At 37.6% G+C, this 16,423-nt stretch overlaps 2 protein-coding genes across 2 annotated transcripts; both read left to right on the top strand.

Annotated features, from left to right (window-relative positions):
• Positions 1-3,640: 3,640 nt before the first annotated feature.
• On the top strand, positions 3,641-4,600 carry LOC308678551 (olfactory receptor 6X1-like; the record flags this gene model as incomplete). Its single annotated transcript, XM_081345779.1, has 1 exon — positions 3,641-4,600. One exon carries the CDS (start codon positions 3,641-3,643, stop codon positions 4,598-4,600), a length of 960 nt encoding a protein of 319 aa, XP_081201905.1.
• A 7,321-nt stretch (positions 4,601-11,921) lies between these two features.
• Positions 11,922-13,336, top strand: LOC308678550 (olfactory receptor 6X1-like; the record flags this gene model as incomplete). The annotated part of the gene is made up of 1 exon (XM_081345778.1): positions 11,922-13,336. Exon 1 carries the CDS (start codon positions 12,407-12,409, stop codon positions 13,334-13,336), a length of 930 nt encoding a protein of 309 aa, XP_081201904.1. The 5' UTR covers positions 11,922-12,406.
• Positions 13,337-16,423: the final 3,087 nt, after the last annotated feature.

Genomic DNA, 16,423 nt, shown 5'->3' with positions numbered 1-16,423 from the left:
TGTACACATTTAATTGCTACCTTTTGGCATCACTTTGCAAGGAGAAGCCCATGCATATTGTCCCTTGTGATCCTGAAGTGGGGATAGACCTAAGGAATGTTTAACTCTAACTCTCTAAAGTTCTACACCATCCAGAGTCACTTTCTATGAGATGGATCGCCATATATTCAGGTAGTCCTTGACCTATGGCCACAATTAAGCAAACTATCTGTTGCTAAGTGAAACATTTGTTAAGGGAATTTTGCCCACTTTTACTTGTCACAGTTGCTACGTGAATCATTGCAGTTGTTAAGTTAGTAATATGGTTGTTAAATGAATCTGGCTTCCCCAATTGACTTTGCTTGCCAGAAGGCTGCAAAAGTAGAACCTTGGGACACGGCCATTGTCATAAATATGAGTCAGTTGCCAAGTGTGAATTTTCATCACACATGGTGTAGGTTTTTCATTAACCATGGTGTCAACTTTGAAAATGAGCATGGCTGCAGCCATTTTCCCTACACATTTTCGATTGACACATAGCACGGAGGGAGGGGGGGTTAACTAGTCACTAGACTACACAGATTTCCTCCTGGGGAAACCAAGGTCATTGGCTGCTCCCAGAACTGCAGGCTGGGTGTTTCGTGAAAAGCCCAGCATGAAGATGTATTCGGGAACATAGTAGCTTGCATAGCTTTAGGCTGTGATCTGTCTATTCAGACTTGGTTTCACTTTTTATGTGCCGATACTTTGTATCAATAAACATGTTCTTTGACGAACTTGCAAGCTTCGGAGTTCTACTTTATTTGTCTCTCTCTTTCGGAAACATGAGACAAGGTATAGGGTTTCCTTCACACATGCCATAGGGCAGAGGTAGGCAACCTGGGCTCTTTTATGACTTATGGACTTCAACTCCCAGAATTCCTGAGCCAGCAGGCTCAGGAATTCTGGGAGTTGAAGTCCATGAGTCATAAAAGAGCCCAGGTTGCCTACCCCTACCATAGGGTTTCCAGCTTGAGGAGGGAGTTGGACTAGATGAATTCCAAGGTCCCTTACAACATTATTTTCATTTTTATGATCACAAAAAATGGGGATGCTGCAACAGTCATAAGTGTGAAAAACGGTTGTAAGTCAGTGCCATTGTAACTTTGAACAGTCCCTAAATAAACCATTGTCAGTCATTAACTACTTGTATTTGATAAATAAATATGCTTTTGGGAGACGATATGGAAATGGCCATAGGTTTCTTATAGCAATTAGTTCTGGCCACTTCCTATAATTTCAACTGAAAAATTATAGCCAAATATGTCTCCTTCAACCTTTTCCTACTGGCGTTTTTCTTCCAGTTGCTCGATAATAACCAGAGAGAGTTATCTCTAAGTGGGAAAATTCCCAAGAGAAATTATGATTAAGGAAAGTTTCCATTATTCTAAGAGCTCTTAAACAAAGTGAGTTATTATATTGTAATTAATCTTAGGAGATTTTGATAAGGGATTCTCTCTTTTAAGAAATGGATGACATATTGATAGTTGGATCACTATGAAATTTCCAGGAAAAAATGTTCCACATCAAGTCAATAAAGATTTATTGAGTTCTGTAAATGAGGACAAAAATGTCGAGAACCCTAAATGGAGAAACAGAGAGAGACAGAAGGAGAATCCCACCTGCTCCATCCTTTTAGCATTCTACGATTTGGAATCGGCTGGCTTATTTTACAGATGTAGCATTATAGATAAAGAAATCAATGACCGTCCTTTTTTTAAAGAATTCCTTGTAAATCTCTCTGGTGATTCTCAGTCATCCAGGTCATGGTTGCCCCAAAGGAGCTTTCTTTCTAAAGGAAACTGGACTTTCTTGTTAGCTTGAAAAAGTTTCACTTCTCATTCAAGAAGCTTTCCCAGAACTGAAGTAGTGAGAGAAAATAGCTCCTCTTTGGAAAGTGAAAAGTAGGTTATTATTTGCAACCTGCTAACGATTTGAGTAGATGACATATTAGGAAAGCTTTGGCTTTGTGGCTGTTTCAGTGAAGGAGCTCTTTACCTGGAATCTCATGAGATCATGGAGGGTGACAGCCAGATCTCAGAGAAGGGAACAGCTGCTTTGAGTTGAGGGAAGGAAGTACAACATCCAAAGTCTGAAAGATGAAAAGAACCACATTTTGATTTTTTTTTTAATCTTAGCACTGCACAATTCTGTCAATTCTTCTCCTCTAGTGCTCAAATCATTTTCTGCTCTCTGCTCTCCCTTCTCTCCTTCTCTGTTTTCTCCCTCAAAAAAGTAAGCTGAGACTGGGATATGGACTTATAGAAGCTATGTTTAAAAGCAATGCTGATTGAAGCTAAAATTAATTGCCCTAAGGTAAGTCAAGGTTCAGAATGCCCAAATCCTGGTTCCACAATCACCCTCCTGCCAATCAAATAATAATAACAACTGAAACACTAAAAGGAGAATCTGCTTGAATTTAGAGTTGGCTCTTCATTTATGTATGGAGTCACTGGAGTCTTTGGAATGCCTGTTTTCCTAACTGCTGATATAAGATGTTTTGAATTTCCCCCATCCTCAAAATAATATAAATATGTACCACTTTTTATGCATAAAAATTATGAACATGGACCCTGGACAGTTTTGTTTGTCTTTATTTGATCTGATTGGCACTCCCCAAGGACCAAGATAGTTGCAAAGCTTTAGAGTAGGTTCAAAGAATAAGACAGGTATTGGTAAAGGTTTGTCTGATTATTGATATAAAATTAATATATCGCTCTTTCCGTGGGGATTCTTTTTTAGACTTTCTTTTGCTTTTTTGACAATCATAATCTGAGCACGTAAAGACTCTTCTCTCATGAAATTTTAGATATCAGTCCTGAATGTCAAAATATTATGTGGTGCCCCCACCACATTAACCACCCTTCTTTATTTATCTATGGAGATAAATCCAGGTCATGGTTGTCTCAAAGGAGCTTTTATCAAAAAAAGGCAACTAGACATTCTTTATTTTTTCTTGAAGATGTTTTGCTTCTCAGTCAATAAGCTTCATTAGTTCTGACTGGATGGTGGGGGGAAATGGAAGGATTAATTCTGACAGGAAGAACTTACATCACACACACAAACACACCATATAGTCAGAATTGAAGAAGCTTCTTGGATGAGAAACCAGACATCTTCAAGGAAAAATAAAGAAAGTCCAGTTGCCAATTGGAAAAGCACTTTTGAGACCTCCTTTATTTAGTAAGATATTTTTTCTCTCTCCTTAATTGTGTTCTTCTTTTATTCCAGGAAGAAAGAATATGGCCAGTGTAACTTCTGAAATATCAATCCGAACACAGAGATATAATGTTGTGCACCTGAATTTTGGCATCACCATAGTGACTTTTCACATACTTTCTTGTGCAATCTATGAGAAATGATGAAATGAAATACCTTTTTTCACTTAAATGTGTGGATCTTATAACAATACTAGTTAATTTTCCAGACGGACAAATTTAAATAAATAGAACATTTCAGAAGTTTTAAATGCATTGTGCTACTTTTCCTACACCCTTCTTTCCTGCTTTGAGTTTTTTTTCTTCATTTGCTTCCATTTCTTAACCTTATTTATATATATAATGCACACGGTAGCAATACTTTTTGAAATGCTATATGCCATCTGAGCTACTGCTGAGATACCATGGACAATTCTGAAATGATGGAGCCTAGGAATATGTCCAGAGTGAGTGAATTTATCCTATTAGGAATTCCCTTTCTGTACGATCTTCACCGAGTCTTCTTCGTGATGGGTCTGCTCATGTACCTTGTAACCATCCTTGGGAATGGCTTCATCCTTATCATTGTAGCAATTGAGCCAAGACTTCAGACACCAATGTACATCTTCCTGAGCAACCTTGCTTTCCTGGAGATCTGCTATACCTCCACTGTGGTACCCAAATTGCTACAGACATTTATAGAAGCCAAAACCACCATTTGCTTCCATTGCTGTCTGGCTCAAGGATATTTTCACTTCTGTTTTGGTAGTACAGAGCTCTTCATCCTCACAGCTATGTCCTTTGACCGCTATCTGGCCATCTGCAAGCCGCTTCAATATCCCATCATTATGTCCAAGCATGTGTGCCTTCAAATGTCTTTGGCCACTTGGTATGCTGCCTTTGTGATTATCTTTTTTCATTATTTTATTGTTTGGACATTGCCATTCTGCAGGTCCAATATTATTGACCATTTCTTCTGTGATATTGGTCCTCTGTTGAGCCTTGTCTGTGCTGATATTCATGTCATTGAGTCCCTCAGAATATTGACTATGTTTGTTGTTGTGATTATGACCTTACTTCTCATTACTCTGTCCTACATTTTCATCATTGCCACTGTGCTGCGCATTCCCTCCGCCGTAGGACGGAAGAAGGCCTTCTCTACCTGCACCTCTCACCTGTTGGTGGTGTCCATCTTATATGGAGCTCTTGTTTTTATGTATGTGAGGCCCAATGTCCAATCTTCATACCACTTGACAAGGACTGTGGCGATCCTGAACACCAATCTTACCCCAATGCTGAATCCTTTCATATACACAATTCGTAATGCCGAAGTCAAAAAAGCTGTCCAGAATGTAATCCATAAAAGGAAAGGGACCTTGAATTGAGACAATGAGTGGAGAAATAGTTCCAGCACTATCTTATGCAACAGGAATGAGATGAAATTTAGAGAATTGCGGCATTGGTGGCATTTTGAGTGAGGCAATCAGAATCCAATTGGCATTTTCAGACTTAAAAACACCATTTGATTTTATAGTTTACAATACAGGTGTATTAGAATTGACCCCAAAATTGTGAGACATTAGTTAAGTGAGTTTTGCCCCATTTAACGATCTTTCTTGGCACAGATGTTAAGTGGATCACTGCAGTTGTTAAATTATTAACATGTTTGTTAACCGAATCTGGCTTTCTCATTGACTTTGCTTGTCAAAAGGTCGCAAAATGGGATCATGTGACTCTGGGACACTGCAACTGTCATAAATATAAGTCAGTAGTTAAGCGTCTCAATTCTAATCATGTGACCATGGGGATGGTACAATGGTGTAAGTGAGAAAAAAACATTTGTAAATCATTTTTTCAGTGCCATTGTAACTTGAAGTGATCACTAAACAGATGATGATCAAGATTTGTAAATCCTGAACATGTTAACAGCATTTGTTGTGATTGTTTTGTGTACAATACAATCCATAGTAAGAAATTAACTTTTTTATAAAAGAAAGTGGATTCCCCTCCCCCCCCCCCTTTATTTCTTGGAATTTATATCCCAGCTTTCTTCTTGAGTGGCACTCAAAAGCTAAATGAATTAAGGAGGGGGGGGAAATCTTTCAATCCAAACATGTTTATAAGACAATAAAAATATCCAGAAAATTAGCAAAGCTCAGAACAAACTGTATTGTGACTCTGACATGCTTGTTGTCAACATTGTTAACTTTGGATGTTCTTGCTTTGACAATATACGAAGATGCAGCCATTTTCCCCTTAACTTGAGTGTTACTATTAGAGTTAGAATTAGATGATGCTGGGGGGGAGGAGGAAGAATGTTTTTCAAGATTGTTTGAAATAAGAGATAACAAGAAATGGCCAGTTGGAGAACTGGAGGGAAGGTCTGCATTTCAAACTAATTGGAAAATGTGATTTATGACTGTTAATTAGTGGAGGGAATTGTGCTTTGATACTATGTGTTTAGGGAAGGAGAATTCAGATTTTGGCTTTGACCATGTATCTGCCAATGCCATGCTCCTTAAATAAAGATTCTTCAAGGTAAAAGTGCTGCAAAGTTCTTTGAAGAGTTTCACCTGTCGTAACCATGACACTTGTCTTTTATCTAGTCATTAGTCCTTAAAAGGAAGGGACCTCAAAGTTGAAAACTGAAACAGTGTGACAGTTTTTCTGTGCAGTGCTTTGTGGAATAAAAAGGTAACACTAGAACCAAAGTTCCCAAAGGTTGTAACTGAAATGTAATTTTGGATTTAATTTATCCTTTTCTTACATTAAATAGTAAAAAATGAGAATGAATATCACTAAACGAATGAGTGAAAGAATCATTTTCTTACATTAAATAATAAAAAAATGAGAATGAATATCACTAAATGAATGATTGTAAGGACTACCTGTGAGGATTTTTGTAGTCCTTACAAGCATTCATTTAGTGATATTCATTCTCATTTTGTATTATTTAATGTAAGAAAAGGATAAGAGCAGTTTCACCAGATATTTCAAGATTGACTCTGCCCACAATATGGAGATGGAATGTCAGTTTTTGACGTCCTCACAATGAACATCTGCACACACAAAGCACAGTGTGCAGTTTGTGTTTCTCCCAGTTGCATGCAATTGACTATTCCTTGATTCCAGTTAAAAGTCAGGAATTCCACCACATTACTGCAAATCCACCTATAGTTTACTGCTAAATGAGAAGAGTGAATTTGAACCCTCTTTTCAGACAAAAACATTGTTGAGCCCTGGTTTATTTGTGAATCTATCTATCTATCTATCTATCTATCTATCTATCTATCTATCTATCTATTCATTCAATCAATTTCTATACCCACCCAACTCAACCAAGTGATTCTGGAGGCTGAGAGATGTCATTGAACTCTTGGTTTTCTCATACACACTTGAAGATTTACCCATCATTCTGTTCTTATTCATTCATTCATTCATTCATCCATTCATTCATTTATCACATTTTTAAACTGCCCTACTCTCTCGTAGGAGATGTTAGATAAACATCATTCAAACAGTAAAATAGAGGGAAGAAAATAATTAAAAAGACAAAGAAAATATATACATCATATATATTATCTGTCAAGATTGAATCACTACGGTGCCTGGCAGCTTCTGTCACTAATCAACTTGCCAGATAAAAGGGGGAGGGTAGAAGATGAAGGGAGGAAATGTAAGGCCAAGAAGCCATTCACAGACCATGGGAGCCTACTCCATGCCAAGGTCATTGCCACAGGTGCTCGATGGAGAAGTGAACTGTTCCCATAACAAAAAGGAGTATTACTATTGGACAATGTAAACACCCAGTGGGTGGGGGCATGGGAATCTATTGTTTAACTAAGTAAGCTTTTGCAGGGGAAAACTCAGAGCTGGTTTTGCTTCTTTAGTTCCGAGATGGTGTATCCAATAAAGGTTTACTCTTTTGGACTCAATTGCCTTGAAGAAATGTTATGTTTTGCTAGTCACATTATTGACACTATGCTTGCTAGTCATCCTGGCTTTCATGATGTCCATACAAGACCTTAGACCTTGCTTTTTGTTCTTTATAGGATTTTCACTGCTTTCTTCCTCGAGATCTCAATGATTCCACCCAACTGCTTCACTCTCAGTTATTCCTTATTCTCAACACATTCACTCTGTCTTCATATATTTTTTTGCAATTCAATCATCATTCAGTCTCTCAGTAAAGACCAAATAATCTCAATATACCTAATTTGTGCCTATGACTCATTTTTCAGTCAGACCATTTTTATTTAGTTTTCCATTCATTCTTGATATGAACTCTTAAAAAATGGATCAGTCTCACTCCTCCACTGTACACCAGTGTATCTGAAGTTCTTTATAAAATTATCATTTCTTGAAGGAAACTTTTACATCACTTTCAGTACCCCTGGGGTACTGTTAAGAAATCACATGGGGGGGAATCCTTCCAGCTATATAAGATATATGCAAGGCTTTTCTTTGTTAATATGGTCTCCAGAATATGTTCTGTGGTGGCTAAGAAGGTAAGAACAGAGATGCTCTATTTGGTTTGGACTGTAATCTTGGTTAAAGCCTGTGCCCTTATCAATATCTGTAAAACTGATATTTGTGAGAGAGAAAAAAATCAACTTTCTCTGTGCTCAAAGGAGAAAATATTGACAAGTAGAAGTTATGATGATAGATAACCAAATAGCTAACTAGCAAGATAGCCATAAATCAAACTATGTTTTGAGACCCCAGATTACATATAGACTTGAAAAGTATGCCAGGATTCAAACTCCTGTCATGGATATGTCGATAATATGAAATGAAATTCCTGTGAATGCAATGCTAAGGGTTTTTTTCCTGTTGTATTAATTGGTTTGAATTGGGGAGGTGGGAAGGTTTCTAAGGATTAAGTCAAGATGTAGTCTGGACCATGGATGATCCAGCAGCCTTGAATTTTACATCCTTCACTTCTAAGAAAAGCAGCTTTTCTCCCCAAAGTTAATTCTTCCTATGAGGTAAGAGGTATGAACTTAAGAAATGAAAGATAGCAACCTTCTCCCATAGTTTTTTATACAATCTCTTTCTGCTCATGCAGTAGAAGAAAGTTTATTTCCTGGTCAAGTGATGACTTCACAAAAGCTGGTCTTGTGAAGGTAATTAAAATGATCACAACCTCATTTGTAAACTGAGAAGAACATCTTAAAGGGTAAGAAAAATATTTTGCATTTCTCTTTTGAAGTTCATCAGATATTTGAGCCCTTGGAAGCTAATAGAAAGGAATCAGGAAAGATCATCCAATTATTTATCTGATTTATATTCTATTTTTTGTTCACAAACTCAAACCTGCATGCATTCTTCTGTATATCCCTCCCTCTGTTTTTTCCACACCCCAACAAACATTTCCCTGTTATGAAGTATGTAAAAAGTAACATCTTTACATAAACTTAAACCATTTAAGAAGAGATTGGACAACCATTTGTCTGAAATGGTATAGGGTTTCCTGCCTGAGCAAGGAAGACCTACAAGAAGTACAAGGTCCCTTCCTTTTATTCTATTCTATTCTATTCTATTCTATTCTATTCTATTCTATTCTATTCTATTCTATTCTATTCTATTCTATTCTATTCTATTCTATTCTATTCTATTCTATTCTATTCTATTCTATTCTATTCTATTCTATTCTATTCTATTCTATTCTATCTTCCATTTCCAGTTTAAGCATGAACCAAAATAAAAGAGTCAGTCTTCTAGAATGCATTGTTTGCAGCTGTTAAATATTATTTTGAAAAATGGAAAATGCCAAATCAGGGGTGATCTTTCTCCTTCTGAGCTTAAGTATATATGGACAACAAGTGTGTGAGTCCACTTTTTATACATTATTTTGAAAGATAATAATTTGAGCTTGCAAGAACAATCCCCACATGAAATTTCAGATAATAATCCTGGGTATCAAAATATTATTTAAGACTCAGAGTCCAGAACAAGACTAATACAGGTTCTGGAAAATTATGGAGATGTAGTGGGGTTGAAGAGTAACAAAAAACAAAACAAAATCCTAGTTAAAAACATGTCCAAATTAGAAGAAATTGAGCTAGTGGAAAAAAATAATATTCAAATATCTAAAAGGGTAAGGTACCTGGGGATCCAACTGTCAGCAAGATTCACCACACTCAAAAGAGAAAAATATGATAAATTAATAGACCAAATCACACCAGACCTAGATAGATGGAAAAACTTGCAGCTCTCCTTCATGGGGGGAATAGTGACAATCAAGATGAATATACTCCCTAAACTACTCTTTCTGTTCCAATGTGTACCAATTAAATTAGGCAAAGATTTCTTCGAAAACCTAAATAAAATTACATCCAAATTTATCTGGCAAGGAAGAAAACCAAGAATCAAATTTAAACTATTGCAGGATGCAAAGGAAAGAGGAGGGCTTGGCCTCCCAACCTGGGAAAAATATTATCAGGTGGCAGCATCTGTGTGGATAAAGGACTGGATAAATCTAAGGAACAGAAGACTGTTAGCATTAGAAGGCCATGACATGCAGAGAGGGTGGCTTGCGATACTGCGGGACGGGAAACACAAGGCACATCAGTATTTTCAGAAACACTACATTAGACAGGCACTAATAGAGGTGTGGACTATTTTTTTTAAAAAAACAACAACTATATAGAAATTCCCAACTGGATATCAACATTGGAGATATTTATGCACCCAAATTCATGAACTTAGGAACAGGGATAAAATTAGAGCACACAGAATTAGAGAAAATCTTATTAGGAAGAGAAGACAAAGTGATAAAAAGATATATCAATATTTATCAGAACAGGATATGTTAGAAGAACAGGTTAAGGATACAATGCTAATCTGGAGCAAAAAGTTTTGCTATACCATTGATCTAGACAATTGGCAATGACTATGGAACAGGAACAGGAGGCTAACACTAGCCACCACCTAGAAAGAAAACTTATACAAGATGTTTTATAGGTGGCACCTTCCCCCCACAAGGCTAGTAAAAAGGGATAAAAAAAACCTCACTGACATGCTGGAAATGTAGAAAGTTACCAGAGACCTATTATCACATGTGGTGGGAATGTCTAAAAGCTCAACATTTTTGGCACCTGATAAAAATTTGCCAGCAAATTTTAAAAACTCAACAGTGGCCACAGGATTGGAAAAGATCAGTTTACATTCCAATTCTAAAGAAAGGCAGTGCCAAAGAATGTTCAAACTATCGCACCATTGCACTCATTTCTCATGCTAGTAAAGTTATGCTTAAAATCCTACAAGCTAGACTCCAGCAGTATGTGGATCAAGAACTACCAGAAGTACAGGCAGGATTTCAAAGAGGCAGAGGAACTAGAGATCAAATTGCCAACATACACTGGATCTTGGAGAAAGCTAGAGAGTTCCAGAAAAACATCTACTTCTGCTTCATTGACTATGCTAAAGCCTTTGATTGTGTGGATCATAACAAACAGTGGCAAGTTCTTAAAGAGATGGCCATACAAGACCATCATATTTGTCTCTTGAGAAACCTATATGTGGGCCAAGAAGGAACAGTGAGAACTGGACACGAAACCACTGATTGGTTCAAAATTGGGAAAGGAGTCTGGCAAGGCTGTATACTGTCACCCTGCCTATTTAACTTATATGCAGAGCACATCATGAGAAAGGCAGGGCTAGATGAATCAAAAGTTGGAATTAAGATTGCCGGAAGAAATATCAACAACCTAACATATGCAGATGATACCACTCTAATGGCAGAAGGTGAAGAAGAACTAAAGAGCCTCGTGTTGCGGGTAAAGAAGGAGAGTGCAAAAGTTGGGTTGAAACTTAACATTAAGAAAAGCAAGATCATGGCATCCGGCCCTCTCAATACCTGGCAAATAAATGGGGAAGAAATGGAGGTAGTGACATATTTTATTTTCCTGGGCTCCAAGATCACTGCAGATGGGGATTGTAGCCAAGAAATTAAAAAACGCTTGCTCCTCGGGAGGAAAGTCATGGCAAATCTAGACAGCACACTAAAAAGCAGAGACATCACCCTGTCAACAAAAGTGTGTATAGTAAAGGCCATGGTCTTTCCAGTTGCAATGTATGGCAGTGAAAGTTGGACCATAAGAAAGGCTGAGCACCAAAGAATTGAGGCCTTTGAACTCTGGTGCTGGAGAAGACTCCTGCGAGTCCCTTGGACTGCAAGGTGATCAAACCGGTCAGTCCTAGAAGAGATCCACCCTGACTGCTCTTTAGAAGGCCAGATCCTGAAGCTAAAACTCAAATACTTTGGCCACCTAATGAGAAGGAAGGACTCACTGGAGAAGAGCCTAATGCTGGGAAAGATTGAGGGCAAGAGAAGAAGGGGACGACAGAGAATGAGGAGGCTGGATGGAGTCACTGAAGCAGTAGGCGTGAGCTTAAATGGACTCCAGAAGATGGTAGAGGACAGGAAGGCCTGGAGGAACCTTGTCCATAGGGTTGCGATGGGTCGGACACGACTTCGCAGCTAACAACCACAAAAAATTGGCTTGAAGAGATAACATTACAAAAAATTGAACTAAAACCCGAAACCTTCCTCCTAGGGATTATTAACGATAAATTCAACAAAGCATCTTTATACTTAATACTGCATATTTTGACTGCAGCAAGATTTGCTTACGCTCAAAAATGGAAAAGGAAAGAAACCCCTACTGAAGAAGAATTAATAAGCAAAATACTATCCTGGGCTGAAATGGATAGGTTAACATTAGAGATCAAAACCAAAACCGAAACGGACTATTATGAAATTTGGAACAATGTGTACAAATGGCTAGAGTTAAGGAAGAATGCTGGGATGAATACCGACTGATTAGTTGATAGTTTAGAAACCTTTTATACGATAGAATTGAAAGACATTTAATTACATTGTAGACGAACGAAAGAATGTTCACTAGAAAACTCACTGATGTTATATGCACATTTTGCTACAATGTAACTTTTTTTCTTTTTTCTTTTTTTCTTTTTTTCTTTTTTATATTTAAGGTAATACTAATAGCAATGTTGAAGCCAGGGAAGCTGTAACATGTCCATTTTTGTTTTTAATTGTATATTCAATAAAATTTGTAAAAATAAAAAAAATAAAATATTATTTAAGACTCATTATCCTTTATTCAGGAAGACGATTTCCCCCCCCCCCCTTACATACAGTTCTTTTTATTGCAGGAAAGAAGAAAATGGAAAATGCAACATTGGTTGAAGAGTTCATTCTTGTGGGATTTCCACAATTACGTGAGCTGGCAATGGTGTTTTGTACCATAGTTCTACTGATGTACTTTCTATCACTTTTAGGGCATACTTTAATCATCTTTGTTGTTATCATGGAACCCATGCTCCATACACCAATGTATTTCTTTCTCCTCAACTTCTCCCTTGCTGAGATTTGTTCCACATCAGCCGAAGTCCCCAAAATGTTGACCAATATCATCTTGGGTAAAAATACCATCTGTTTTTTTTGCTGCGTACTACAATTTTTCACAGTCTTTGCCATGGGAGGGGTTGAATTCCTTATGCTCTCCATCATGTCTTTTGATCGCTACATGGCCATTTGTAAGCCTCTACTCTATAAAAGAGTCATGACCAATCAATTCATCCTTCAGTTAGCTTTGATGGCTTGGATTGGTGGGCTCCTGATCGTCTTTTTTCAGACAATAGTGATATGGACATTTCCTTATTGTAGGGATAACATCATTGACCACTTCTTTTGTGATGTTGGACCTGTTCTGAAATTGGCCTGTGCTGATACAACTCTGATAGAGCTAATTGGTCTCATCTATGGTGCCACTTTCATGTGGGGGTCCCTTTGTCTTTCCCTGATATCATACATGCACATTGTAGCTGCTATAATTCGGATTTCCTCTGCCACTGGACGCTCCAAAGCCTTTTTCACCTGTGCATCACACCTCACCGTTCTAATCATCTTCTACACAGCAGACATGATTATGTACTTGCGTCCTTCTACACATGGTGATCCTCAACTCAATAAAGTCATATCTCTTGTGCGCACAAGCTTTGTACCCATGTTAAATCCTTTCATTTACACAATCCGGAACAGTGAATTCAAGGCAGCTCTTAACAAAACAGTGAGACGGATGGTGGTTCTCTAGGACTTAGGAATTTTATTTATTTTTATTTTTTAAAGAAAACTAAAAAGGTGATTTGTTATTGTTTTATACAATTATTAGCACTAATTAATTAAATAGCAATACAATTATTAGATTGTATATGATGTACATTTGGTTTATCACAAACACATTGTCATTCTGAAATTAAAATAAAAAACAAAACAAGTGTTAATACCACTTTACAATGCCTTGGTAAGGCTGTACTTGGAATATTGCATCCAGTTTAACTATCGGTAAAAAAAAAAGTTCCATCAGACATTCTAACTTCTCATGAGATCTCAAGAAGTTAGAAAGTCTGATGGAACTTTTTGTTTTTTACCGATAGTCCCACAAACACACGGCAAAGCCTGAGAAGAGAATAGAGAAATGGAATGCAGCTGAAAGGCAGGTTAGTAAAAACCCATTTGGGGGAGGCAGGGGCAGGGGCAGCAACCTTACCGTGCACGGGTATTGATGCAGGTTGCTCATGGAGGGGACTGAAGGCTTAGGACTGGGGCGACAGCATCCGTGCCCAGAGAGAGGGCTCTGTGTGCCACCTGTGGCATGTGTGCCATAGATTCACCACTACGGAATTAGGATAATGCCTTACTGAAGGTTGTACTGATACAATGGTTCATTAAGTGAGACCAAAGCAGTGTTCTTTGAATAAAAGTTGTGGTTTCTGGGTTATCTTCTGAAGTGCAGCCACCGAGAGTCACAATATCAACATGAAAAGCCAAGGTGGACCAGTGGTTAGTATGTAGTATTGCAGGCTAATTCTGGCCAATGCGAGTAGTTCAATCCTGATGGGCTCAAGGTTGACTCAACCCTCCATCCTTTTGAGGTTGGTAAAATGAGAACCCAGATTGTTGGGGATAATATGGGACTCTGTAATCCATTGTGTGAGTGCTGTAAAGCACTATGGAGCGTTGTCTAAGTCTAAGTGCTATTGTTAGTGGTATCAGAGGGATGGATAGCATAAAAAATCAATCAATGTTCTCAAGATATTTCTTGAGGTTCTTTTCCTTAAAAATTCAGGTATTTGAGGGGAGGGACTTATTTGCCTTAAATAACCCAATTTCTTTCCACTTGACTACAATGATATGATTTTATGGATAGACCATATCAGTGGTCTCCACTAGTTTCCCCTTCCATCTAATTTTTTAAAAAGTCATTTGATGTACAAGCAAAGAAGATGCAATGAATTACAGGTAGTTGTTGTTTAGTGACCGTCTGAAGTTACAATGGCACTGAAAAAAATGACTTAGGACACTTACAGCACCGCCATAGCTACTGTATGTGATCAAAAATCAGATGCTTGGTAAATGGCATGTATTAATGACAGTTGCTGTGTCCCAGGGTCATGTGATAACGTTTTGCAAACATCAGACAAATAAAGTCAATGGGGAAGCCAAATTCACTTAACAACCATGTTACTAATTTAAAAACTGCAGTGATTGACTTACTTGTGGCAAGAAAGTTTGTAAAATGGGGCAAAACTCAACTCTCTTGCTTCGCAATGAAAATGGCAAGGTATTGATTTAACAGGTAATCAGCTTATGTTATATAAGATTTAAAATGTATTGATGAAAATGACTCAGCAGGGTCTGTGTCTCTTTAAGAGCCTTTGTATAAAGGGAAGGTTCCACAGGTGTATTGTCTTCTTTCCATTTCCTGCTGTAACTGTGGTTTGTTTGATCCTGCTGTATTAGTATGTGTATGTATATTGTTCCTGGTGTATGATATTGTAGATATTGTAAGATAAACCACCATTTAATATAGACCACTGTTTACTGTGTTTACTCCTGGATTATCTCATGCAATAAGACTGCACACTCTAACAGGAAAAGTTAGGCACAACTGTGGTTGTATGTCAAGGACTATTGCATTCCTACAAACCAACAGTCCCCAGTTTCATTTCAATGTACAAAAATATTTCTGAGCCTTCTTGAAAATCTCACTAAGTCCCACTTGAATTTTTTGATGGCCTAGACAGAGTTATCTCCAAAAAGAAAGTCCTTCTAATTAATCTGCCTTCCCAATGATCAATCCCTTTTCCTCAGCTTGACCTAGATAATTTCAGATCACTCATTTCCATTATTTCAAAGTTGTTCTTTGAAGACACCCATATATAAACTACTAATTGGCCTAAGGGAAACTATTACATCAGTTACAATATCCCTGTGGATCTATTAAGGAACTTAAATTTTCTGACTATCCTCTCTTGTGGAACAGAGTTATATGTAGAATTTTTCTGTGTTAAAATTATCTTCAGAACATGTTTGACAATGGCCAGAAGGGTAAGAAAGGAGATTCTTCAGTTTTCTTCTTAAATATGTTGTTGTCGACAATTCTGTGTTCAGTACGCATAAATCCTGTTGAAATGTCAACCTAAGCAAGTTTCTGCAGATCCTCATCCTACTGAGATTCAGCATATCACCCAAATATGTGAAACTTTGATGTATGGAAATTGGCAAGGCTGCACCTAATTTAAAATCTCAGGTTCAAGACCCCTGAACTGGATGCGACATGGAAATTGCTTGGGATCTAAGGTGTAGAATTGAAAGAGGTCAGGGAAAAAAACAAAACAAAACAAGGGATATTGAATTGTTTTGCTAAATCCCACTGTGGACATCTTTCCACAAAGATCTAGCCAGGGAGGAACAGGAGGTTCATAAGGGCCCTGATTCTAGCAGTTGTCAGTATGATGGTCCAAGAGATGGAGATACAGAGAGAGAGAGAAGGCGAAGCCCATCTGCTCCATCATTTTAGCATTCTACGATTTGGAATCGGCTGGCTTATTTTACAGATGTAGCATTATAGATAAAGAAATCTATGACCGTCCTTTTTTAAAGAATTCCTTGTAAATCTCTCTGGTGATTCTCAGTCATGCAGGTCATCGTTGCCCAAAGGTGCTTTCTTTCTAAAGGAAACTGGACTTTCTTGTTAGCTTGAAAAAGTTTCACTTCTCATTCAAGAAGCTTTCCCAGAACTGAAGTAGTGAGAGAAAATAGCTCCTCTTTGGAAAGTGAAAAGTAGGTTATTATTTGCAACCTGCTAAAGATTTGAGCAGATGACATATTAGGAAAG

The sequence above is a fragment of the Vipera berus genome (assembly GCF_964194415.1).
Source record: "Vipera berus genome assembly, chromosome: Z".
Taxonomy (NCBI): domain Eukaryota; kingdom Metazoa; phylum Chordata; class Lepidosauria; order Squamata; family Viperidae; genus Vipera; species Vipera berus.
This window is presented reverse-complemented; position numbering and strand designations above follow the sequence as displayed.